The sequence below is a fragment of the Girardinichthys multiradiatus genome, chromosome 19 (assembly GCF_021462225.1).
Source record: "Girardinichthys multiradiatus isolate DD_20200921_A chromosome 19, DD_fGirMul_XY1, whole genome shotgun sequence".
Classification (NCBI taxonomy): domain Eukaryota; kingdom Metazoa; phylum Chordata; class Actinopteri; order Cyprinodontiformes; family Goodeidae; genus Girardinichthys; species Girardinichthys multiradiatus.
The window spans coordinates 28,014,642-28,040,880 of record NC_061811.1 but is presented as its reverse complement, the minus strand read 5'-3'; the positions used below and the strand labels follow the sequence as shown (position 1 = coordinate 28,040,880).

General features: G+C 39.0%; 1 protein-coding gene across 5 annotated transcripts in view; it reads left to right on the top strand.

Moving 5' to 3' along the window:
* ttbk2a (tau tubulin kinase 2a) overlaps positions 1 to 26,239 on the top strand; it is a 40,802-nt gene that overhangs the window by 1,135 nt on the left and 13,428 nt on the right. The window contains exons 1-12 of one of the 5 annotated variants that reach the window (XM_047344707.1): positions 6,977 to 7,349; positions 7,682 to 7,785; positions 15,673 to 15,833; positions 17,412 to 17,559; positions 19,414 to 19,487; positions 21,749 to 21,889; positions 22,265 to 22,369; positions 22,873 to 22,938; positions 25,003 to 25,095; positions 25,182 to 25,307; positions 25,398 to 25,555; positions 25,662 to 25,869. In XM_047344707.1, coding sequence (XP_047200663.1) covers positions 15,765 to 15,833; positions 17,412 to 17,559; positions 19,414 to 19,487; positions 21,749 to 21,889; positions 22,265 to 22,369; positions 22,873 to 22,938; positions 25,003 to 25,095; positions 25,182 to 25,307; positions 25,398 to 25,555; positions 25,662 to 25,869 — 1,188 coding nt within the window. In that variant the 5' untranslated portion in view covers positions 6,977 to 7,349; positions 7,682 to 7,785; positions 15,673 to 15,764. Of the gene's footprint in view, positions 1 to 6,976; positions 7,350 to 7,379; positions 7,538 to 7,681; positions 7,786 to 15,672; positions 15,834 to 17,411; positions 17,560 to 19,413; positions 19,488 to 21,748; positions 21,890 to 22,264; positions 22,370 to 22,872; positions 22,939 to 25,002; positions 25,096 to 25,181; positions 25,308 to 25,397; positions 25,556 to 25,661; positions 25,870 to 26,239 lie in introns of those variants that run through there. The other 4 variants (XM_047344708.1, XM_047344706.1, XM_047344710.1 and 1 more) reach the window with 4 other exon arrangements.

Here is a 26,239-nt window from a genome sequence, read left to right as displayed (position 1 = left end):
AATTAAGAAATAAATCATAGCTATTAATCACAGGTGGACCATTAATTAGTTAACTATTATACTTTTCTGAATTACACATGTAATATTATATAACTAAACTAATTAAACAAGGATACAGTTTTACTGAAGGTGAGCCTGATAAGGTCCAGGATGAGGTTCTATGCTATATTTTAAACACCACAACTTAACACCGTTTCCTCTCAGTTTATTTTTGGCAGGCCAAATTTCTTTAGAAGTGGAATGAAGGGCTGAAAAGATGGCGGTAAAAGAGAAAAGGATAATAAAAGAAGGAACAATTTTAATATGTTTCAAACCCTTTTGGCATAATTAAAATAAATGTAGGATTTTACCATTTGACTAAGATTTAAGAAAATCAACTTTATACCACTTTTGAAATGTAAGAATAAAGACAATGGAGCGTTAGGAGTGGAACAGTTTGTTGAGAATGTCATGTTTAAAAAGGTAATTTTCATCAGTCCTTAACTTTCTCCTTATCCTTCATTCAGCTTCTAACAAAAATAAAAACCAAGTAAAATTATTGTAAACCTTTTTTGTTTGATTCACGATAATTTACATTCAGTCTAAAATCAGCCGAGACAGAGAACTGGTACAATATGTCCTATGTTATTTCAACTTTTAATTACTTATAAACTGTCTTATGGAAATTTAAATATTTTGGGTTTGGGCAAAAGCCCCCAATGTTTTGAGACTCTAAAACACCCCTGTTAAAACCTCTGAGAAAAACGAGAATTGGTACTAGGACAGGATCTGAACGGTGTTTGTTTGAAAAATAACCACATACATACACTGAACATAACACACACATGCAAACAATTTAGTTAAAAACTATTTAAACCATTTTTGGTTTATCTGTAAGAGCTTTTGAGAACATACTTAAAGTTCATACAAACAAGGTCTTTAGATGTGCCGTCAAACACACTGTGATTACTTTTTTGTAACGTTTTTAGCTATGGTAGTTGTGGGTTCTTCATAGAACATATAATCCCTGTATCCTTATATCAGCTGTTTTATTACGCATTTTGTGAGGTCAACACCTGAGATTATACCAGAACCCCCTATACAATTTCCGAACATTAAAAAGACACCAGAATCCAATTTCTCTAAACCAGATTCTTAATGGTAGATAGTCCAGCAGCCATCTTTCTAAAACCACTGTTTCTAAAAACACCTGATACAGAAGAGGACAAATTTGTTCCTCATCAACAATGAAGAAAACAAAGAGTCAGAAATTACTTGAAACTGACCTATGTTAATGGCACCCTTTACTGTTTATTCCATAATTACCACAGACTAAATCAAACTTTGCTTTCGATGCCCAGTAGAATAATTCAAATAAATCAAATAAGAAAAGCATGGAAAAAAAAGATAGTAGCCTGACGCTACTGTATTGTGGCAAAACATTTAGTAGTATTACTAGGTGATCCCCATACTTCACAATGAGACATCTGCAAATGATTCTTTTGCTTCTGCTTAAAGCCTGTGATCTTCTTTGTTTCTGACCACACTTCTCTGAAATTTGTTTTGTTGGAGCTTCTTCTTGTACACCTCCTTGCTGTCTCTTATCTTGACTTTAAGTTGCTTCTGTAAACTCCTCAATAATTCTCTATCTCCCTCTCTGAAGGCTCTTTTTTTCCTGTTAAGCAGGTCCTTCAGGTCACTGGTGATCCAGTGTTTGTTATTGGGGAAGCATCTCACCGTTCTGGTAGGGATGATGTTATCCACACAGACGTTTATATAGTCGGTTACACACTCAGTCATGGCATTGATGTCCTCTCCATGTGGCTGGCACATTGCATCCCAGTTTGTAGCCTCAAAGCAACCTTGCAGAGCTTCTTCAGCTTCCTGTGACCATCTTCTCACAGTTCTCTTTATTACAGGTTACCACTGAACACGGGGCTTATATTTCAAGCAGAGAAAAAAAAGATTGTGACCTGATTTGCGTAGAGGAGGTCTTGCTTTATAGATGTATGAGTCCTTCACATTTGCATAAAACAAATCAAGCGTTTTGTTTTCTCTGGTGGAGCAGCTGACAAACTGTTGGAAGTGTAGCAGAGAGTGAAGCATGGTTAAAATCACCAGATATTGCCACAAATGCATTGGGGTGTTGTGTCTGTAGCTTACCAACAACTGAGCTGATGGCATCACATGCAGTCTCTGCAACAGCTAAAGGTGGAACATAAACTGTTGTCAAAATAACACTGGTGAACTCTCTGGGTAAATGATATGGACCAAACCTTACTGCTAACATTTCAATATCTGGACTGCAGAGATGACACTTCACAGTATCAAGTCCTGGATGACACCATCTGTTGTTCGCAAGTACTGCCAGTCCACTTCCTTTGCATTTGCCGCTCCTCTTTAAATCTCTGTCTGCTCATATGGTTAGAAAACCCGGCAGAGATACGCTGGAGTTGGAGATATGATCCTGCAGCCATGTCTCAGTGAAACACATAATACTGCATTCCCGATACTCCTTTGTAGGGCTTGGAGTTCATCCAACTTGTTTCCCAAAGATCTCACATTGCCCTTTATAATCGTTGGAAGAGATGGTTTGAACTTCCTCCTTCTCTCTCATCTCTTTGCGCCTGCTCTGCATTCACGGCGCCTCCTTTTCAACTCATCAGGGATTTGGGGCTGTAGTTGAAATATTATTAGAGCTTTTGAGATATTAATCAGCTGCTCCCAGTTGTAGAAAAAAAACAAAAAAACACCTTGATGCCATGGTGACGCATCATAACTGATATCCAAAAGTCAAAAAGTATCAGCAAAAATCCTACCAACTGCACAGCATCTGACACCAACGAGGATAATCGTCCAACAAATCAATTTAATCCATCAGAAGAGGAATTTGAGTTCCTAAAAATAATTAATATACTAATATACATACAAATTATATGTATGCTGTGTCTACCAATCAGCGAAAGACAGTCTTCTGACGTCGCATTTTCAGCACAAGTTGGAACCGCATGCAAGCAGGTACTAAAAATAGTAACAGTTCCATGTAACCATTACTAATGGAAATGCCTAAAAACGCTGTACAAACTAAGCTGAGGGACTAGTGGAAAAGGGGCATATCACTTGTTTACAAGACACCGAGATGTTTAACTCTTCTGGTTCAGACAGGGACTGAATCCCGACTCAGAGCATGGTCTTTTGCCCATTTGTCAAAGTGAGTAATCCACATGTTGTGGCTGAGAAACATGGCCTCAGACTCAGAGGAGCTGATTTTCATCCCGCCACTTCACACTCAGCTATGACTGCACAGTGGAGGTCATAGCTTGAGGACAGAAGCACTTCATCTGCAAAAGCAAAGAGAAGACTATGAGGTTCCAAAACAAGAACCTTCATCTTCAAACTATGCGTTAAAATCCTGTCTATGAACACCTCACAAAAATCTGGATTGTAGACAGTGAGGAGCCCTAAAGGGCCATAAGCAACTAGGAACAAGCTCGACTTTGTGCTGAGAATGTGGATACAGCTCTTAGTTTAGTTATAAAAAATACTGAACAGCCTTTACAAAGCATCCATGCCACCCCAAACTCCCATAACAGACCCCAAAAAAAGTCATAGGGAAGATGGTCAAAAGCCTTCCCCAGATCTACAAAACCAGACACCCAAAGTCCCATGGTCACATCAGCAGTACCATGGGGGGTAAAGATGTGCTTCACTGTTTCCTACCCAGAAAGGAACCCACACCTCTCCTGAATCTGAGGTTTGATAATTAGTCAGAAACGTCTTTCCAACACCTTTGAGTAAGCTCTCCCTGGAAGGCGAGGAGTGTTATCCTCTTTCTTAAAAACTGAGCAACCATCCCCATCTGCCTGTCTACAAGGGTTGTCCTAGTCCTCCATGTGACATTAAAAGGGTGTGGGATACTAATTAAAGTTAAACAGTTTGAAACATGACTATAATGCAAGGGTTAACAGTCTACTTAGGGTTACCAACAAATCTGTCCCTACTGTTTTTAGATATCATTGTCAAATAAACAACAAATAGTTTATTTTAATAATTTACTTTCTTTACTGCATCAAACACTGATAGATTTATTGTTGAATATTGTTTTTAACTGAAGAATTTTCTGGAGAACTTAAGAATTGTTTCAATGAACTCTAAGGCTCCAATCTGTTTATTGTATCATGAACCTCAATGATGCCAAAAGCTGCCCTATTTATAGCACAGGAACACTGTTACAAATCAGCTCACAAGCGTTGAATAAGATCATTTTACATATGTATTTATCATGGGATATCTGCAGAAACCTGCCTCACCTCATCAATTGCGCCACCGTCTGGAGTTCCAGAAGTTACCCATGTCCTTGCAAGATGTTTTTCCACTGGTTTTCACGAAGGGGAACTTATTTCTGCTGCAGCTTTAGACAAATTTATCCTTGACTTAGAGAGAATCCTGCATTGAATCAAATTTCTCACATAAAGACAAGTAAAGTGAGACCAGAAAACATTCACTTTCTTCTTTGTAAGTTTATTCTGGGCATTTTATAATTTATAATAATTGTTTTCCCTTAAAATGTTACATTAACTCTAAAAAACAACAACCCTCTCAAACTTTCTACACTTTCAGCAATGTAAATATTAAATCCTCCCAGCAGGTCCTGAAGTGCTTTAAACATTGACACTTCAGTGGTTTCCATTTTAAAGTAAAATATAAAAGCAAATACTTAGGTCATTGGATATTTTTAAAGTGAAATCTTGATACAAAATAATAAAATTTCTTAGACCTCTGCATCTTATTGGAAAGTGACCAAATCTGAAGGCCTTGGTGGACTGGTTCTAAACTTTGTCCGAATTCTACAAAGGAAATGGGTAAAGTTACTCCCCTCCGAAATGTTGTGGTTACAACATGATTTAGTATTTAGTATTTTAGTGGTAAGCGCACCACTAAACTGCTGTTATGTGTCAGGATCTGCCATTTTGGGTTTTTTGTTAGCTTACTTTTTCTCTGTTAGGTGTTTTTCTGTTCCTTTCTGATTTATAGTTACTTCTGGTTAAGTTATCACTTTCGAGATTATGGTGTTCATGTGTTTGTTTACTTTTCCCAGTTAGGTTTTTCCTCATGTACTCAGATTACTCTTGTTAGTTGTTTACTCTCCAGATTCTTATATTTTATGTTTGGTTATAGTTTTCCTTAGATCTGGTTCCCTGAGTTTGTCATTAGTCTAGTTTCTTTCCAGGTCTCTGTGTTGCCCCTGCACATGTAGCCATAGCAACCTTATCTCCCTCAGTTCCCTGCAGCTGGTTCTCACACCTGTTCACTATTCAGCTGATTACCTTTCTCCCCTTCTCATTGGTTCATACTCCACCTCCCTCTGTATATAAGCTTGTTCATTTGTATTATTCCTCACGTTAACTACCCTGTATCTACCCGAGTTCTTCCTAATGGTTTATTTTTTTGTTGGCCTCCTGACCTGTTCCCTAGGATTACCTGTCTGTACTGCACTTTGTCTGCCTGCCTGTAAGTCTGCTGAGCACCATCTCATTAAACGACATCTACTCACCATGCGGCCTCCTCGCCATGTTCTGCATTCCGGTCCTGCCACCAAACCCACGACTTTGACAATATGTTATTTGTTCTGTAACTTTCTATACGGGAATCATAGTGATTATGCTCGCATCACTGTTTATACAAAACCGTTCATTTTCTTACAAAACAAAATCGGACTAGGTTGCCGTCCATTTGATACCCCTAAATAAAACCCATGCAACCAACTAGTAGCAGGAGTTGCCTAAGTAATAAATGTAGTCCACCATTGTGTAATATAGTCTCAGTATAAATATAACTGTTCTGTATAGACCTCAGATGCTCGTTAAAGTCGACAGGTCAAAGGTAAAGTTGCGGAACTGTCCCTTTACTCTGATGAACATCACATAAACGCTGTTCAATCCATCATCTGAAAATGGAAAGAGTATGACAAAAATGCAAACCTACTAAGACAAGGCCATCTACCTAAACTAAGTGACCATGAAATGATTGCATTAATCGGAGAAGGGACTAAGAGGCCAAAGGTTACTCTGGAGGAGCTGCAAAGATCCACAGCTAAGGTGAGGGAATCTATTGACAGGACAAGAGCAATGCACAAATCCAGCCTCTATGGAAGAGTGACATAAAGCTATTGTTGAAAGAGAGCCATAGGAAGTTCTGTTTGCAGCTTGCTACAAGCTCTGGTCAGATCCGACCAAAATTGAAATTTGTCTGCTACTTGAACCTCCTCCCCACAGTGAAACATGATGGTGGCAGCATCCTGCTTTGGCACTGCTTTCCTTCAGCAGTGTCACAGAAACCGGTCAGAGTTAATGGGGATGTGATTGGGGCTAAATAGCAATCTTGCAGCATACTTTTTAGACTTTTGTTTACAACATTTTTTGTAATTATGGATTTCTTTGTGTTGGACTTAGTTCCCATAAAATACATTGCAGTTTGTGATTGTAGGGTGGCCAAATTTGAGAGTTGTGAATATGTTGCAAGGTGCTTTACTTACTGCCATAAGACTGTACGCATGTAGGCCACTGTTTTGCAGTGTAATTTTAATAGAAACGTTCGATTTAATTTATACTTTTTTTCAAAGAGGAAGAAACACAATCTATAATATCCTATTATAATCTGCAGTTCTACAGATTCTATTTATCATTTAAGTATTTTAATAGGGTTCACCTGACTAACAGTAAGACTAAAATACTTATTCACGAGTTCTCTTGTTAGACTTATTTAAAATATAACAGGTTTTCTAAATCTTAAACTGAAGTTACAGTTGGTCCTCAGCTCACAGGTTCCCTCTAGTGGCATTTTTCAAACATTGCATCATCGATTGCGTCATTAGATAAACCGTTTTTTTAAATAATACGTTTTTTAAATTCAGAATTTTGCATTGCGTCATAATATGTCAGCTGTCAAAATAATACTAATAAAAAAAAAATAAAAAAAAAACAGATTCAAACACCGCCTACTGCGCGTGCGTGGGACTGTAAACTGTCAGCGCGCTTTAAATGTCTCTCCAGCGCGCGACCGAGCTGTTGCGAGGGGCGATCAGATCGGGGCCGCGCGCAGGAAAGCGGATGACCACCAAAGAGCTGTCACGTCACGGATCCGCAGCGAGATGCTGAGGTGACAAGCAGAAGAGGGAACGGCACGACTCTTTTTACCCACAATAGTCTCCCCCTTCTCCGGTTCTTTATCTGCAACCACCAACACCGCCTCCCTCTCCCCTGTGGACGGTCCGCGCGTCATGGCATTCCTCTCGATGTCGTCCTCACCGCTTCAAAACCTTGAGGATATTTTGTAACCACACCCGGCTGTTTGGATCAAGCATTGCCGAGGTAAGGTCTGTTCGCCTCTCTCGGTTATGCCTATTTCCAGCACAGTAAACAGCCGTTCCTATGCTGCTGCTGCTGCAGCATGAGCAGGGTTTATCCCGCACGGCGCCAGGCAGGCATTACAGCCTAACCTCATCAGCGCTGTAGGCAGGACGAGTTTGCGTGGCCTGTGGACGCGCCTGAGTAAAGAGGTTTGCTAATTTTTCGATGCAGCATGATAAGTAATGGCCTTTGGCTTATGCAGCTATGTATTAATCACAAATCTGATATTTTTCATTGTCATTATTATTTTACGTATACCTAATGGATTAATACGTTTAACAAACCAAATGCAGCTGTTTAGGTGCCATTAAGCGCGCAGATTCAGGTCTGAATCTCCAGAGCCGACCCAAGGTGTTGTGAGGCCTAAGGCAAAATCCCCCCACCCCCCAATTTAAAGGTACCGGTTTGGCTTCTCTGTAAAAACAGTAAATCTGCATATATTGCAAATTCTATAATACATGAAAATTATGTATAATGTTATGTACATATTTCTCACACTTATCAGTATAATCAGTCAATCAGTCATCTTCTATACAGCTTCTTCCATAGTGGGTTGCAGGTCAGCTGGTGCCTATCTCCAGCAGTCTATGGGTGGGAGGCGGGGTACACCCTGGACAGGTCGCCAATCCATCGCAGATTATTATTTTTATTATTATTATTATTGTTGTTATTAGTGGTATTGGTAATTAGTATTAGTACTAGCACAACATTACGATTGTGCAGACCAAACACACACAACACCAGCATTCAGACTGTTATGTTTACAAGCAAAGAAAATACTGCAAGCTGTTTTAATTGGCTTGAAAAGGTTTGTTTGAGAGTCCAGTATATTTACACACATATATAATCATTTTAAAGGTTTACAAGATGTTCTGTTGCAGTTCATTGTCTGTATTTTTCTTTATTTTATTCCAGTCAATCGTTCTTTTCCACCAGAAAAAATACTAATACTGAAACATAAACCCAAAACCAAAAAGGTTCGGTTTAAACAATTATTTTACTTACCCTGTATCCAATTATCTTTTTAAACAGATTTTGACAGAAAGTTAACAATACTTTAGTCAGTTTATAATTTGCAAATTCTCCATAACAAGTTTGATGAACAATGGAACCGGCAAAAAAGACCAAATCATCATTATTTACAATTCTACCCCGCCTCAATATGAATTAAAATCTCTGCAAAGTTTTTGAAATGAATTTCACAATTTAACCCCTGCAACTGAAACGTGCCGTTTTTCAAAACTTCAATTTTCTCTCACGTCATACTTATTTTGTTGGATCTGGAACAACTTCTGGACCCTATATTTACACTTTTACCAAAGCAGACGGTCATCAGACTGCTTCAGGCAAAATGCTCACATTGTTTTGGCAGCTGAGCACAATGCTGGTAGTCCAAGAACTCTAAACAGACAGACACAAGTTAAACACAAAAACTGGTCCGTCCCGAACATTTGCAAACATTCATTCTTTGCTATGTAATGAGCAGTAAACTACTCACGATGTTTCTTTCTGCAGGCAGAAAAAGCAGAAACATCTTTAAAGTCCAAGGTAAAGCTACATTAGCACTCCTTCCTTATTTGGATAATCTAGATAAAATCTGCTCCCCCAAAAAACAAGGTAACATACCAGAACTCATTTTAGTTAGTACATCCGTTTGTATTTATCTTGTTGGTTATTTTATCTAAACTAGTTTCTTTAGAGGCGTGGTGGGCATTTACTTTCCTTGAACAGTCACATACTCAACTGTGAATGACAAACCGATGGCTGTTCCTCAACACATATTTTCCAAATATTTATGTGCTAATAAACTGCAAATGTCACTTTTTTCTTCTTCTCGCAACAGTAAAACCCTGTAACTAAATGTCACATTAAATAAATGTGACATTTAGAAAAGAGCTTTACAAAAACAATTGTCAAAGATTACATGTTTTTTTTAATTTTTTATCACTATAACTTCAACTCCTGTAAATATATATTTAGTTCCATTTTAAGAACCCTAGATTATGGCTTTTTTTTTTTGCTGACATCTTAGGGTTTATGACACTCTCTGTTTACTGATGTAAAACCTGCTTACATTGGCATACTGGAGGATCGTATGGGTGTGCGTTACCAAAATACAGTAAGTCAAAGATCTCAGTTGAAATTTGAGATTTTGCTCTGAGATGGACTTCTGGCTTCTGTTGTATTCAGCTTAAAAAAAGTATAGTTAAAACCCTTAACGCAGGGCAGTTAAGTATTGGGCAATTGTGACAGAGGCTCTGTGTAAGCTTGGTTTTTGGTGGTTTGTTGCTGCTGTTTTTATGCTTAAAAGGGTCATAATGTTTTAAAGGAGGTCTGCTTCATTCAAATAGGATGCTGTAGCCCCTTTTGTTTTTTTTATGTCAGTGTACATTTGTTAGTGAAAGAACTACATGCACTCATAGTATCTTTAAGCTACCAGCCACCACTGACCTCCCTTTTGTATTGTCTTAGCTTGATAATTTTGTATTACATCAGTCACAATAAATAAAGACCTTATTCTAAACGTAGTAGATTTTTTCAGAAATAATTTCCATATTTATTCTCTAAAGCTTTTCTAAGCTCAGGCGTTAACATGGGGCAGCAACGATGAGACGGGATCTTGAACTAAATTATTATGTGAATTATGTCAGTTCCCATAAAGGAGAGATTAATACCAGAAAAAGAAAAGGAGAGAAATGAATAAAAATGTACAATATTCCGAAATTACCAGGCTACAAACAACATTCCTAGCTCCCCAAAAGCCTCTAGGTACAAATAATAAACAACAAAGCTCTGTGTGGTGCTCAGGGCGCACCAAACGGCCCTGATAGGTGGATTCTTTTTTACTTTTATACCGTTACAGAAAGCCATAGAAAGCCAAATAGTTTATTGGTTCAGAAAAAAACACAACCAAGTCAGGAATTCCTTTAGGTTATTTTAGGCAGTATCTTACTCGAAAAGTATGAAACTGACCCGTTAGTTATTCAGATCAGATGAGGAGCCATGCTTAATGTTGTACCTACAAACAGCCACAGAAAAAGCTCTGTTACTCGCTGTTCTATACGCAACAGTTCAGGCTTGCGTAATACGCTCCTCAGAGCAGCAGATATCATTCAATTAGCTTTATGTATGGATATGTGTTGATAAGTTTTCAGCTAGTTTTTCCAAGTCTCAAGTTGGTGTCTAAACATTGTCTCGTGAACACTTAAAATCTCCATGTTTTTCAGAACATTTCGTTCAACATGTAAAAATAACCTTTGTATTTAACTGCTGTGAATTATATTGAGAATTAAAAAGCCAAAATATTTACATAAATAAAACTTTTAGAAAAGGTTAAATAATAACCACAAAAGAGGAAGTGCTTTTATTTTGAAGAGCCAAAAGTGTCGTTGGAATGACTCAGAATGGGATGTTGGAAATAAGCTAAGCTCTATTTTTTTCTGAAAGGACCCAAAGTCATTTAACGTGGAGTTGGGTTTGAGAGATATTCATGTGATTATGTTACGATGCTGCTGCAAACATGAACAGGTTGTCATGAAGTATTAAAAGTCTGCGGTCTGTAAGGTCCCTGGTAAATAAATCAAACACACCCTATACCAGGGGAATCTCTGTCAGAGCTGCCATCTGTGGCTCACTTACTGTAAATACTTGCATGATGGTAAAAAAGATGGCCCTGGTAGATACTCTTGGCACGTACTGTCAAGAAACATTACAAAGAAGCTATAAATACTGAGCGTAATGTTACGACAGACATTTGTATACACTACGGTAACTCAGAGGGGACAACATTAATCATTTGAGCTGCAATTACTGCCTTACTTTCACCACTGAGCATCTTTGAGCATCAAGACCTGCAGTGTGAACATAGCCTAAGTCAGGTCTAAAGTCCTCATGTTTGCAACTTAAGTCTGACTCGAGTCTAGTACGAAGACCCAAGTTCCCATCTTCGGTTCACAGTCACTATTCAATGCTGCTACTGCAGTTCGATCATTTTAGCTGTTTGTGTCTAAGCTTGGGTCAAATTTAATGTACATTGTTGGTGTCTGCAAATGAATCTAAACAAGTACTTGATTATTTCCTGTGTGCACTTGTAAGTAATTAAACCTGAAACATCCCAGTCCACTTTCTAAAATACTCTGTCCCAAGTCTCATTTTGTGAATAAATGGTCTATTTAGCATATTCATTGTTGACGCACCAGCTCTTAAATGGATAATGTGCAAACAACTAAACAGTTTGGAGTTGTAGTAGCTAGTGGACAGTCATCTTATTGGTTAGTGGGCTCCTAATGCCCAGATCCTGCTTAGGGCCCAATTCAACCTAGAGCCGGCCTCGGTCTTAATCATAACCTGCAGCGTCTGCCAGTGCTGGCTCCTATCCAGTTTCATACCAAACTCTTCATCCAGCCGCAGCCTGGATATGCACCCTTATCCAACTAAACTGAACTAGGCCATTCTAAGATTAGAGATGGAATACATGAAACATTTGAAGTTCCTGCCAAATTCTCCTCATTGGATTCCTGTCCTCACGCACATGCATGGACTCCAGGTTTTCATGATGGTTAAGCTAAAAATTTGCAGTTTCCAGCACAGCAAAAGGGCAGAGGTGATGACGAGCTACATCAGCAAATGAAAATGGCTCTACACCACTGTCGCCATGGAGATGCTGGGTCAGGAAGCATGATTCATGATTGAAGAGGGGAGCAGAGTGCTGGGGGTTTTAGGTCTGCTACTTCTGGTTTGTGTTTCTTTTTCTATTCATTGATGATGAGTGGCATGGATGAAGAGGAAGAGCATAGCCTTGCCTCTTTGTGACGTGTTAGATTAGCCACTGTATGTGCAAACCTCCACAATGCGTGTATAAGCTGGAGTTTAAAAGCATGTGTATATATGCAGGGGTGGCTGGCAGGTATTAAAACATCAGATTACAATAATCTGAGGGATTCAGGTTGATTTTTGAGGGAAGATTACTTTTTTTAACATTTTCATACCTCCATCACAAACGTTAGTTGTCTTTAGCTTTCTTTTTCAATCTTAGTGCTTCTCAAATCGTCAACACTCCTATAGAAAAAACACCTTTGACTATGCATGGCAATTAATTGATCAATAGACTTTAAAAACTGCCGGGTTACAACAGCCCAATATTGCTTATTTTGCTAAGCCAGACCTGGATCAACCAGTGAACCAATCAGAAGGTGGGTTGATTTAAGACCACAGGGATGACTCATGAGTGTGACCCAGCATACATGGTTGGTTGTTTAGCCAAAAAATGGCTTGAATTGCCTAATGCTTAACAATAAAGCTAGAGTTGAAAAGAATAGCCCATAACCTAGATTTCTAAACAAGTAATATTTGGTTTAAAGTGAACAGGTTTCATATTTCAGTTTGCACAAAAAATATGTGACAAATTAAAATAACTTCTTAATTCCTAATAGGGTTTCCAAAATTATAAATATTTCGATATAAATGATTCTAGAAAATTAATTATTCAGCTAATTCGATGTAAGCTGACCCCTTCACATTTACCCAAAATTGTTGCATTTCTTCCAGCAGCAGCGCTGCAATATCAGACAAACTCAGTCCCTCGCTGCAGCCTCACCTGACCAAAACAATAAGCTGCTGCTGGAAGGTTTAAACTCTGCTAACATTTCCAATACAACGAGAAAACAAACCATATGTGACCCTCTTTAGGCAACAAGGCAAACATAAAAGCGTTGCTTGGACGTACTTTCTCTTTGAGGAACCTAAAGGAAATGCTGAAGGATGCCACGTGCTACCTGTGCTAACACTACAAGCTAACGCTATGATACTGATGTTTGAGAGCAATTCGAAGTTATCTGTTTAAATATCATGGACATGGACAGCCCAATGTCAGTGCTGATGGTCGTAGAAAGCAGGTGCGCAACTCTGCACCACGGAACGCTCCACGTGACTGTGGCTCAGTGGGAAGAGTACTCATCTTGCAATTTGAAAGTTGTGGGTTCGATTCCAGCTTCCTCCTGCTATATGTCGATGTAGCCCTGGGTTAAGTGCCTTACAACTTGAAGCGCCTATCGATCTGCACATCTATGTAAGAATGTGTGCGCATTTGTGAGTGCGATTGGGCGAATGTGGCTCTAGTGTAAGCGCTTTCAGTTTGACTGGTGCTATATAAGTTCAGTCCATTTACTCAAGTACGAATTAACGTTAATCAGCTGACTGCTTGGTCAGCTACTAAATAGCGAAGCAAAAAAACTCGATCGCCATTTCATCCTACATTCCCTGTGTAAATGACTTAAAAAAAACAATCACAGATCAACCACCTTTTAAATCCTAACCCCGGTTTGAATTCCTTCTCATCATCTCCACAGTTTTCCAGTCCTACCTCCATCCAACAACCCTGGCATGGTGCCTCCTCAACACCCAGCTTCATGCCCTGTAACCAAATGGTGTTTTGAAGGTTGTTGCATAACTGTCATCTTCTGCACTTGCCGTGTGTGTGTGTGTGTGTGTGTGTGAGTGCAGAATAATGACTCGAGGTCGGTCTTGCTCCGAGTGTTTGAAGGCAGAGCAGAGAAAGTTACCAGCATGTGCTCTCCAAAGGAAGGCTTATCCATGTCATGGATGTTGAATAACACAGGGACAAAAGTGCAGCTAGGAGTTCAGACTAGTTTTATAAACACAGTTTTTTAATGTGAAATGAGCATGCACAAACACAGTGATATCTCTAATTTATCAAACATTATAATGTTACAAATGGCTTTATTAAAGTAGTAGTACTCTGTACTATTGTCCAAAACCAAAATATACTCCAGCACGAGGCCCTCTGTTGTCTCTCTGTGCCTTATTTTATTAAATATTATTGGTCCAAATAATATATCTAGAGGGAAATAAGAAAATATATATTTGATGCAAAAATGGCAGAAACCTGCTAATGTCAGCAACTCAGAGTGGCCATGTAAGGGTGCAAAGATGATGGCCGTTTCCATGTGAAAATAATAGTATAAGATTAGACATACAATGTCTTGTGAAAGTATTTCTATTCATTTTTAACATTTTGTATGTCAGGACCACAGATTTTAAAACATTTCATTGGGGTTGTATAAGTTAAAAGTACACGACATATAAGAGCACGTTAAATTGGGACCAAAATTGAACTCTTTGGCCAACATGTAAATCACCCTGAACATACCAAACCTCAATGAAACATGGTGGTGGCAGCATTATGCTGTTCTTTTTCAGGGACAGGAAATCTAGTCAGAATTGACTGGAAGATGGATGGAGATAATTACAGGGCAGTCCTGGAAGAAAAGCCTTTAGAGGGTCAAAGGTATTGCTCAGAGTGAAGCATATGCATGTGTTAAAATAGCCCAGTCAAAGTCTAAATCCAACTGAGAATCTGTGAAGAATCTGATGTGACTTGAAATTTGATGTTTTCAGCCATTCTCCAACCAATCTGACGGAGCTTGAACTCTTTTGCCAAGAAGATACAAATTTCAGTTTCTTAATGTGCAAAGCTGCATCAAATGGCTTGCAGCTGTAATTGCAGTAATAAGTGGCTCTAAAAAGTATTGACTCAGAGGTTGAAGACAAATGCAAACCACACTTCTCAGACTTTTATATTTCTTTCTTATATTAAAACCATGTATTAGTTTCTGTCCACTTAACAATTATGTACTGATTTTAGCTATTTTATTAAAAAAAAAACAATAAAATGCATCAAAGTTAGTGTATATGATGTGACAAAGTATAAAAGTTTAAGGAAAATGAATAGGCTGTAACAATTTGGGTATTGCAGTTTAACCTTATTTATTATATTAATCATCCATAGGCCATAGGAAACGTTTTGTTTTTGTGTTTGTTCGTAAAGGTTAACACATAGTAAGTGAAGAAAAGCAAACCTTTCATGATTGTTTGACTGTTGTGATCCATGCAACCAACCAGTCACTGCTGAAAACTGACATCTTAATGCAAAATGCTGCAAAAACAAACAGCTTATTTCAATTTTAAGGTACGTTCTGCTAGTTCACTGTCATGTTGAAAGGATAAACAGCCTGAGAAAAATTATCCAGTTCAGAAATGTTATTTGTAACTGAAGATGTAGGACTTTTGCTGTGAGTTTGTCTAGAAAGACAGCTGCTGGCAGAACAGTTGTTGCAGCTGCTGCAATGGTTGAGGATCAGAAAGCTCCAGCCAGTGAGCGCCTTAGTTCTGTGTTGTTTTTCACGATTTTTGCTGGTGTGTCATATATTTATCAGCTTAACCACAGTTTAGTCAATTTCTTTGTGCTTCTCCCGCACCTTTCTAGGACTCTCCATCAGTTTCCAAATGCCCGGCCCAGTGTGAGGCTCCTGGTCAAAGGGAAGCAGTGAGGGCAGGGTCCCTGATCCACAGACGGGGATGAGTGGGGGAGCAGAACAAGCTGACATCCTGAGTGGCCTCTCCCTGGTCAAGGAACGATGGAAAGTGGTAAGTGTGTTGTTTTCCAGCTACAATAGGCACCGTGTTTGTCCAGCCCCATCTCCGCCTGTCCCAAGTCATCCCCCTTGTCTCATTAACAATGAGTCTTTGTCCTCAAAAAAAAAAGATTTGCCATCTTTTCACCTACGGTTTCTACAGTTCGAGCTTTTACCTCTTTGTCCAAGTTTTCCTGCTGCAGCATGGGAAATACCAAAATAGCCCGTGTTACTATTTGTGACAATGCAGTGTGCTATAGGTAGAAGTTCCCCATAGGCCCGTGTCTCCTGCTGCTGGGGGCCAGTTTTGATGATGCAGTTATTCCAAACTGACAGCCTGGCATCACTTCCTGTCTTCTCAGCAGCCTAGTTACGTAAGGATTCTGCAGCTAATTCCACCCATCCAGCTCTTAGAGCGACACAAAAACTCAGAGACAGCTTGGAGGACAGTGAAGGACACAGGAAGCTTAGGAGAAATGAAGTCTTAGGAGGAAAAGGAGCTGAAGTCTGAAATAAACTACAGAGCTCAATAGATCATTATTAATGATAGTAAAGGATTACAAATATTTCAGCTTCATATAGGACGCAGTTGAGTTAATTATGAAGTCACGTAAGATTTCTCCTTTGTGACTTAGGTATACTTGGGATTTTAGTGGATATTGAATAGACCAACAGAACGGTGTACATAGTTCTTAAAAGTGTGGTGGGCATTTGTATTTAGCCCCCTGACTTAATATTTTTTAGAACAGCCTTTTACCTCCATTACAACAGAAAATAATTTGGGCCATCTCTCTCTGAGCTTTGCACATCTAGAAATTGAAATCCTTGCCCGTTCTTCTTTGAAAACATTGGATGGACACCTTCGGTGAACAGCAATTTCCTCGATGTTCCCCAAAACATGATGCTTTCATCATGTTTCTACAGTGGAGATGGTTATGTGCTGTGTTAGTTTTCAGCCTTACACATAGTTTTGCATGTAGGCCAAAAGCTACAGTTTAGTCTCATCTAACCCACCCAACGTTTGCTGTGTCTTCTACATTGCTTGTGGCAAACTGCAACCTGAACCTCTTATGGCTTTCTTTTAACAATGACCTACATATCACTACATTTTCATAAAGGGTCGATGTTTGAAGTGCACAAATAGTAGCTGTATCGTCTACAGATTCTTCAGAGTTGTGGATCTCTGCAGCTCCTCAAGTGTTACCATGGACCTCTTGGTTGTTTCTCTAAATAGTGCTCTCCCTAAGCGGTCCGTCAGTTAAGGTCTGCAATACGTTTTCCATTTTCTGATGCTTTTTAATATTTTCTGTTGGTATCACATAAAATCCCAATAAAATACATTGAGGTTCGTGGCTTAATGTGACAAAATGTGAAAAGGTTCGAGGCTTATTAATAGTTTGCAGGCTACCATAGATGCATGTGTGTAAAAACAGCACTGAAATCATAATGCGTTTGCTTTTTCATATATTGTTTTGTTGAATGAAAATCTTCTTGTTCTTGCTATAAAAACAACAGAGAAAATAAAAGAAATGTGTTTGCGTTACCTTTCTGGGTTGCCTATCTAGTTTCTGCTCTCCCCCCCACCCCTCAGGTAAAGAAGATAGGGGGCGGCGGCTTTGGGGAGATCTACGAGGCCCAGGACCTGTTGACGCGGGGCAGTGTGGCGCTGAAGGTGGAGTCGGCCCAGCAGCCAAAACAAGTGTTAAAGATGGAGGTCGCCGTTCTGAAGAAGCTCCAGGGTGAGTCGAAATGGGCTCAGTGGATTCAGTTACAGGAACCAATCGATCCGCGCCGACTCAATGACCTATTGAGTCACTTCCAGATGGATGTATCATTATTGTTGGGCAAATGGTGTAGAGAGTAAAATCATTTCTGCACGAGTCTCTCTAAAACACAGGAAATGGAATTTGAAGTAGAGAATCCAGGGGTAGCATGTGTGGATCTGTTCTGGGGACAGATTAGTTTCTTCTGAGGACAAATACAAGTCAGCTGACAGGAAAATCAATGAGCTGGGATCATGTTTGCTATCTAACGGCCTTGACCTGCAGCATTGTGATTCTCTTGCTTCCTAAGGGAGCCTGTATGTAACTTGAGATGAACTGAACTCCAATCCCCCCAACATTGCTGATCCACGCAGCTGTCAAGAGTAAACATTGACCCACAGCCGCATCAAAAGGATATTGGGTCATTCTGCACGTATCACAGGAGCCACAAACCTGCATTAGTTAAACTTATTGTTGCCTGAAATAAGAATTTGATGACAACAAATAAGTATGAATGTTTTTATTCAGAATGTCCTTTAGCTGTTTCTGGAGGACGGCTTTGTGGCTTCACCAATGCAACAGTGTCCGCTGAGGTCATGCGACACATACTTTTATCCCCCAACATGCACTCTGGGCATTCATGGTCTATGCACGTGTTGACCTGTTGGTGCGGGTTTTATTTCGGAAATCAGAAGGGATGGTGCTGACGGGAGAGCAGGGATCCCTAATAACTCAGGAGAGAGAGAAGCAGAAGTATGGACAGTGGCAGTTCTTGCATGAATGTCGCCCTAGGCAGGCCCCATTTACTGCAACCAGAATATATCGAGTACCCAGAAAGATTAACTAGAGTTTTAAGAAAATTAAGGATCCCCCTTTTGTTTGTTTTCACAAGTAGCTTTTATAAATCAAACCTACTTTATGTTTTGGAAAAAATCTGATATCATTGTAGAATAGTTTAGTTTGGGTCCTGAATCCAAAAAGCATAAAAAATGCTGCTTTGTTTGAGAAATGTAATAAAGATGTCATAATATGAAACTGTGTTTTTTCGAGGCTCTCTGTCCGATGAAAAACAATACTGTAAAGATTTGTAGTATTTTTGATTTTGAACTAGAGTTGTTAAAACAGAGTCCAGATTACATGGGGGAAAAATCAACACTAGCTAAATAACTCTTAAAAAAAATATGAATAGGAATATTGAATCAGATAACAACCTTTGAGCCAGCTGCATTATAGAGATATTTTCTTACAATACCAAATCCCTATGGGCTAGTAAACACAATGGATCAAAATAAGCTAACATCCTCTTATTGGAGGAACAATCAATGGTAAGGCTAACAGCTCTTTGAGGAAACCCTCATAATGAGCTACAACAACATTTAATTTCCCTTTGGGATTAATAAAGTATTTTTCAATTGAATTGAATTTGTTTGCAACAAAGTAGTTGAAACTAACTGGAAGGCTGGACATTTAGGCTCTCTGGATACCTATATGTCCAGGCTGGGTAGGATGAAGTTTAAAAAAATGTTAAGGTAAAACAAAGAAAGCCCATGAAGAACAGCTGTGCCCACCTCCATTTATTTTCACCTCTACTGTTTAAAGGCCAAGTACCCGGATGAGTATTTTGAACCGTAAGCAACAGAAAACCAATTTGGACCCAACTGGCACAGTCTTCTGAAATATTCTCGCCCAGGGTGGTGAGCCATAATACCCATATTAAAAACCTTCAGTGAGTAAGGACATCATGTGACCAAACAATGCTGCTGATGTCTGGTGAGGTGGAATTGTGCCTTGTGAACCTTTCCTGAAACAGTTTCGTCCTCCTTTTCTCAGGTAAAGATCATGTGTGTCGCTTCGTGGGATGTGGGCGCAATGACCGCTTCAACTACGTGGTGATGGAGCTTCAGGTCAGTCTTGGTGGAGGAATACAAAACAATCAAGGCCAAGGCCAAACCGAGGGTCAAGTTAGAGTTAGATGACATTAATGGAGATATAACTTAGCATGATGACCTATGATTATCTCTTACTGAGTAGGTTCTTAGTATGATTTGCTGTTGTGACTGAAAAATCCATAAAAGGTAGAGATGAACTGAGCAATCAGTTACTGATGGGAGTGGGACAATGTTTAGCTGGACCTGCCCTGACCTGTGACAGACCACAATCTTTTTCTGACCTGAGTGCCAAGTAGTCCCCCTAACAACACTCTTCAGTGTAGATATTGTTATGAAGGGAGGAAAACTCAAAGTTAACTACGTTCAATATGAGTGAGTTGTTGAAAAATTAAGTTAGAGGAAGCATAGGCACATGTGGAAGAAGCTGGTAAACAGGAAACTATTTACAGAGCAATGCCCATTGGTCATTAAGGGTCTAAATTTCCTAAGAAATACAGGGAAAGCATGCAGAGCCTGCTGTTTACAGCCAGCAGGGTTCTTACACACCTTTCATTTCACAACTCAATACTTTTTAAGACTCAGATGTCTAGATTTTGTTTTTAGTAGTTCTTATAACATTCTGAGCATTTGAGTTCAATGTTTTTAACCTTGAACTGTTCAAATAGTATTCTTATCTGTAGGTTTCTCAGGAAAAAACTCCAAAACAAAATACTGAAACTAGCTTTTGAATGGCATCTGGACTTGCTAAAACCAGCTTTTTTTTAAAAATCTGCAACTATTATTCTTGTCAATTCAGAATTGTAGAATGCTACAATAAATACATGTTCTTTATTGCACAGTTTGTAAAGTTTGGCATCTTTATTTTGCTTTTTAAAGTTCTAAAAAGCACCACTTTTAGTGCTTTCTTTTTTGATACTTTAATAAAGTTTGCATTTGGTCAGAAAGGAAAAACCTAAAATACTAATGGATAAAAACTTGAAATCAAGGTGTGATGACAAAAGATGTCAATTCAAAAACAACTTTATTCTTTAGAAAACTGAAATGAGTTAAGACTTTGGAAAAATCAACACAAATCCAAACACTATTTCTGTTCTTCCGCATTTCATTTCTGGAAAATGGCTGGAAAGGAATAAAATTCAAGACTTTTATAGATTTTTTTTAAGACTGCGTGAGTTAGTGATGTTTGTGATGCTAAATTAGCTAATCACTAATTTAAGAGTCTAAAGAAATAAAGCTGGTTAACAGCGGCTCCAACTACTAATAAATACAAACAGGAAGAGAGGAAGGAAAATATTTTTTATAATGTTTAATTATAGTTCTTGAGAGAAATCGATACCGGCAGGTTGGAGCTTTAGAACTGGAGGTTGGAAATTGACCATAAAACTCAGATCAGTGCATCTCTACTAATAGGCCGTTAAAATGCAAGACAATGACTTCTGTTGTTTTTGGTTTGATTCAGCTTTGCTCATATTGTTCCTGCTTTTAGTCGTTACATAAGTCCAAAATATGATTTAGTTTTCTGAAAAAAGATTTTCTGGATATATGTGTGTTGTTTGCCACAGTATCTCCATATCCCTGCCAATATAGGGTTAGGGTTAGGGTTAGGGTGTGTTTGGATTTTATTTTCAATCAAAATCCCTCATACTTTATATTTAAGACATAAGCAGCTCATATGAGATCTGCATTTTTCAGTCTGACAGATTTCTTATTTTTCCACATTGTTAAAACAGATATATTTTGAGTGAAGGTGTGTGATTTTGCTCAGTGGCTTAATGAGTCTCATTGCTCTGATCTTGGTGTGACTTTGTGCTGACACCTGAGACGCATCATGCACGTCCCCTGCTGCATGTTACTCATGTCTGGGAGTTGTTTACAGGAAACTGAGCCAAATAAATATTTCAGAAAAGTTTAAAAATACAGCTTCTTGTGAATAATTGATTTACTAACCCGCAGACTACCGACTTAAGGGTGTCACGCAGAAACCGTTATCCTGGAAAAACACCAGCAGAGCACCTACCAGATGAGGCCATTAGCCAACTCCTAGTCCTAAACGTATACAGGCAGTTTGTGCTTTTAGCAGTCTGATTTTGTGTTGGGATTTTAATTCAAACATTCACAGAAACTGTTTTTGTACTGTGCTGGCTGCTGTGAAGTTTCCTTTCCATCCAGTCATCAGATATATCATTCAGTAGCATCATCTGATGAGTGAAGGTTGTTCGAGTCCGACTCTTTCAGACCTGCTGTTGGACTAACAAATATGGCGTGCGGTCTTTCAGGGTCGAAACCTGGCAGACCTGAGGAGAAGCATGCCTCGGGGAACGTTCAGCATCAGCACCACCCTGCGTCTGGGCCGCCAGATCCTGCAGGCCATCGAGAGCATCCACTCCGTCGGCTTCCTGCATCGGGACATCAAACCGGTGCGTTGCAACAGCCTGGGAGCAGTTTGCTTCCTGCAATGTATTGTTCTTTCTTTATAGTCTACAGCATATAAACTGTGTGACATACAATGAGTATATAGGAATATTTAGTCTTCTATGGTCTGAAAGCTGCTGTGTGATCACTACTGACTGCTGATTTTGTTGTTGATTACTTTCTGTAAGCTGGCTCAACAGGAGAGTTGGCTAAATGCCCCGAAGTACCAGAATGTAAATGTCGTTTACCCTCTGAGCTGCTGTCAGAGTGCTTATCATCATCTGGAAACTATTTGGACAGAAATAAATATCACAGAAACTCATCGCCTCATTAATTTTTTATTCTCTTACCTTCTCATGTCCGTCCTCTTTCCACTTCAGTCCAACTTCGCCATGGGCCGCTTTCCCAGTACTTGTCGGACCTGCTACATGCTGGACTTTGGCCTGGCTCGTCAGTTTACCAACTCCTGTCAGGAGGTCCGCCCTGTAAGTGGCCTCCTCTCCTACTGTCTAGTTATTGATCATAAAGCCATAGATCAAATTTCTGTATCAATTTCATTGGTGAAAAAAAAGCATCTACCACAGTTTCACTTTGATGCTTTATATTTAAAACCTGCATGTTAACTGTTTTAATTTTTCTACTGAAAAGCTTTCTGATTTGGCTATGATTAATTTCCTAGATTTGACCAAATAACAAACATTATTAATAGAAATCTGTTTATCTTTATTTTTATAACAGTGGACTTTTCCAAATCAAGGTTGAAAATCAAAAGTATTAAACTGAAAATGTGTAAAAACTCAGGTGTGCATCTGTTCCCTGATCTGAAACCTGCTCCATATCCAGAATTACTTATCTCTAATTATGCATAAAAGTTTGGGGTTTTTTTGTTTTTGTTTTGTTTTGCAGAATTTGGCCTTTTTGTACATTTCTTTAGCATCTTGGAGTTAGTTTTTATATGCATTTAATTGCCATACCTGGTTTTTGTCAGCCTCGTCCAGTCGCAGGGTTCAGGGGAACCGTTCGTTACGCCTCCGTCAACGCACACAAGAACAAGGTCAGTACATCTGTTCAGAGGGTTTCACACGGGGCCGTCCAGAGTGCTAACCCAAATCCTGTTAATGTTGCTGAGAATAGACTAAATAGTTTTGTTGTTTTTTTTTAAATCGAGCCCAAAATCTTTTGCAAGCTGGATGCCTTTCTTTTAATGGGAAAAAATAACGATATAATGTTTGTGATTTTTTTGTGTTTAAAATGATAAAAAAACTATTTTGGCCCATGAGTCCTCCCGAGTTGTGAGTACGTCACAAAACGTTTGGTCACCCCTGGTTCAACATCCGTTTAATCCGAGATGCTCCCCTGGGAGGATCTATAGTGATATGCCTTGCAAAAGTGTTCATACTCCTTGAGTATTTATACTTCTTCACATTTTGTCACGCTTCAGCCAGAAATTCAATTTATCAGAATTGAATCGAAGCAGACAAACAGAAAGTAGGGCCCATGTGTTAATTTGCATGAAACGTGGTTCTGAAAATGTATGAATAAAAATCTGAAGAATGTGACTTGAATTTGTATTCAGCTCCTTTGAGTCAATACTTTGAAAATTCACCATTCGCTGCAAGGTTTTAACCCCTTAAAACCAGAATTTATACCCATTTACAGAAATATGTTTTTTGCTCTTGCTCTCTACCAAATTAATAAGAGAAATGCTGATTTGAAAATTGCACCTACAATATGTGTAAATGTGTGTATGAGGCTAATTAGCAACACAAAGCACATACGGTTTACAACAAAGTGTTAACAGCTTAATTCCTGTCCTTTTCTTTGCAATAAGAAAACAGTGTTAAAAATTGAACACCAACAAATGGTTTTAAACATCCATTGATCTTTTTATGACATTACATCATTACAGCTACAGTATTAGTGTATCTAATTATGCTATAAAATATTTATTCATCATCTAACTTAATCATTTCATTCCTTGTTGCATATTTGAAATATGTAGACAGGATTTCTAATTTATAAAATTCTACCAAAATTCTATGTATTACAATTTAATGTTGACATTACTCATTTGCATTCCATTATTACCTGACGTCAAGACAAGACAAACAAATAAGTCCAAGTAAATTTAGGAATTTTGTCACATGTCTTTCCTGATATATCAGTTGTAGAAGACATCAGTAAGCTGGAATGTAGGTTTTCTTTTATTGCCCAGACTCAGTTCTGGAGAATTAACAGAGTTTATCAGCCAAAATTCATGGGCTATGCCAAGTGGCACTTACACGCTCCTGAAACAGATGTAGTTTGCACTTTGACCCCTGGGTGGTGGCAAAACACTTTTGATAGTTTAGTTAGTGAGGGAGACATTATGCCAGAATCAACCAGAATTCGCGGTATACATGCACCACCTTGGCTGTGTTTTATAAAGCTTTAGGAAAAAAAGGTGGATGTTTTTTGTTTTGTTTTTCCATTACAGAATAACGTTGAAATATTGAAAATAAAGTCAAATATTGATTTCAAGGAAAACGTTGGAAAGTTGAGAGAACAGAGTTGAAATCTTGAAAGAAAAGTCAGAAAATCTGTTTTGTGATGACATTCAAAAATAATATCTTGAAGAAATGTTGGATGTGTGTCTCATATCAAGTGGGCATCCACAGGATGTTCAATATGCTTAAAGAGAAATGATTTATTTGTTATTAAATCATATTCAAAAGCATAAAGTTTCAAACTCACAAGGCATGACAACAAAAAAAAACAAAAAAATTCCTCCCTATTTTGTTTCCTCCAAGTGACCCTAACATCCCATCGTAGTATTTAGACCACAACTGGATTGATGCAAATTCCAGAGACCAATCCAAAGGGGGTTCACAGGTTTTTCACTAGAATTGCCCAGTAATTAGCTCCATTCATCTTCCCATCAACTATGCTTCGCTGTTCCTGCTCAAGAAAAGGATCCCCACAGCATGATTCTGCCACCACCATGTTTCACCTCCTGGATGGTGCATTCAGGGCGGTGCGCAGTAATGATACTTTTGCAAGGCACTACATTTAACAGAATATTTTCCTCTTTTTCTTCATCGTGATGAAATATAAACATGGTGTTTATTTAATCCTGCAGGAGATGGGTCGCCATGACGACCTGTGGTCTCTTTTCTACATGTTGGTGGAGTTTTTGGTTGGACAGTTGCCGTGGAGGAAGATCAAAGACAAAGTGAGGCTATTCTCAAATCAATTGCTCTTTTAACTCTCCTCGAGTGATGAAATACAACCAAATTTTTTAAAACTGCTCAATCTCAGGAACACGTGGGGAAGTTGAAGGAGACTTATGACCATCGCCAGATGCTCAAACATCTGCCGGCAGAGTTCGGTGTATTCCTGGAACACATTTCCAGCCTTGACTACTACACCAAGCCAGACTACCAGGTTGACATTTTCTCTGTGCAGCTCTGAAGGATTTTCCTGAATCAATAACTCAGACAAAAAGGTAGATCATGTCTTTGTGTGTTGTTGCAGCTGTTAATGTCCGTGTTTGACAACAGCATGAAAACTTACAATGTTGTGGAAAATGACCCTTATGACTGGGAGCGGACCAGCACAGATGGCACTCTAACGATCAGTACCAGCGCCACAACACCACAGCATCACACACGACTCACTCCTGCACAGATGGGGTATGAGGCTAAAATTCCTTCGTAATCTCTATAGTGCATGAAAACCGGTCTTTGGAAGTTATTTATGTTCAGTAGCTTACTGTGTGTGCGTGTTTTGTTCCTGTAGCATGGTGAATGCCTCTTTGATCCCCGGAGACCTGCTGAGGGAGAATACAGACGAGGTCCTGCAGGACGAGCAGCTCAGTGACGTGGAGAACAACCCCGCTCCCGAACGCGTCCTGGGTTCCCCTCACCACCAGCATCGCATCCAGGAGGCTGACGTCTGGGAAGAGTTAGACCGAAACCGGAATCGGATCAGGACAGGACACTGGAAGGTAGATTACAAAAAGTGCCTTGCACGAGGGCTTATACAGTTTGTCATGTTACATCCACAATTTTCAATGCATTTTATTAACACAAAGTAACACGTTATTATGAAGTGGAAGGAAAACAGCAAGTTTTTTTAAACCTTTTTACTGATAATAATCTGAAAGGTGTGTTGTTGATTGATATTCAGCTCCATTGTGTCAATACTTTGTAGAACCGCCTTTCACTGCATTATCAGTTGTAAGTCCATTCTTTGCACACTCACTCAAACACTTTGCTCCCTCTGCAAAGTCTCCCCTCTTTTAATGGGGAGAGGAGGGAAATAAATTGGAGCAGCAAGATCAGTCTTACAGCATTCGTTCTAGTGCATTTCAGTAA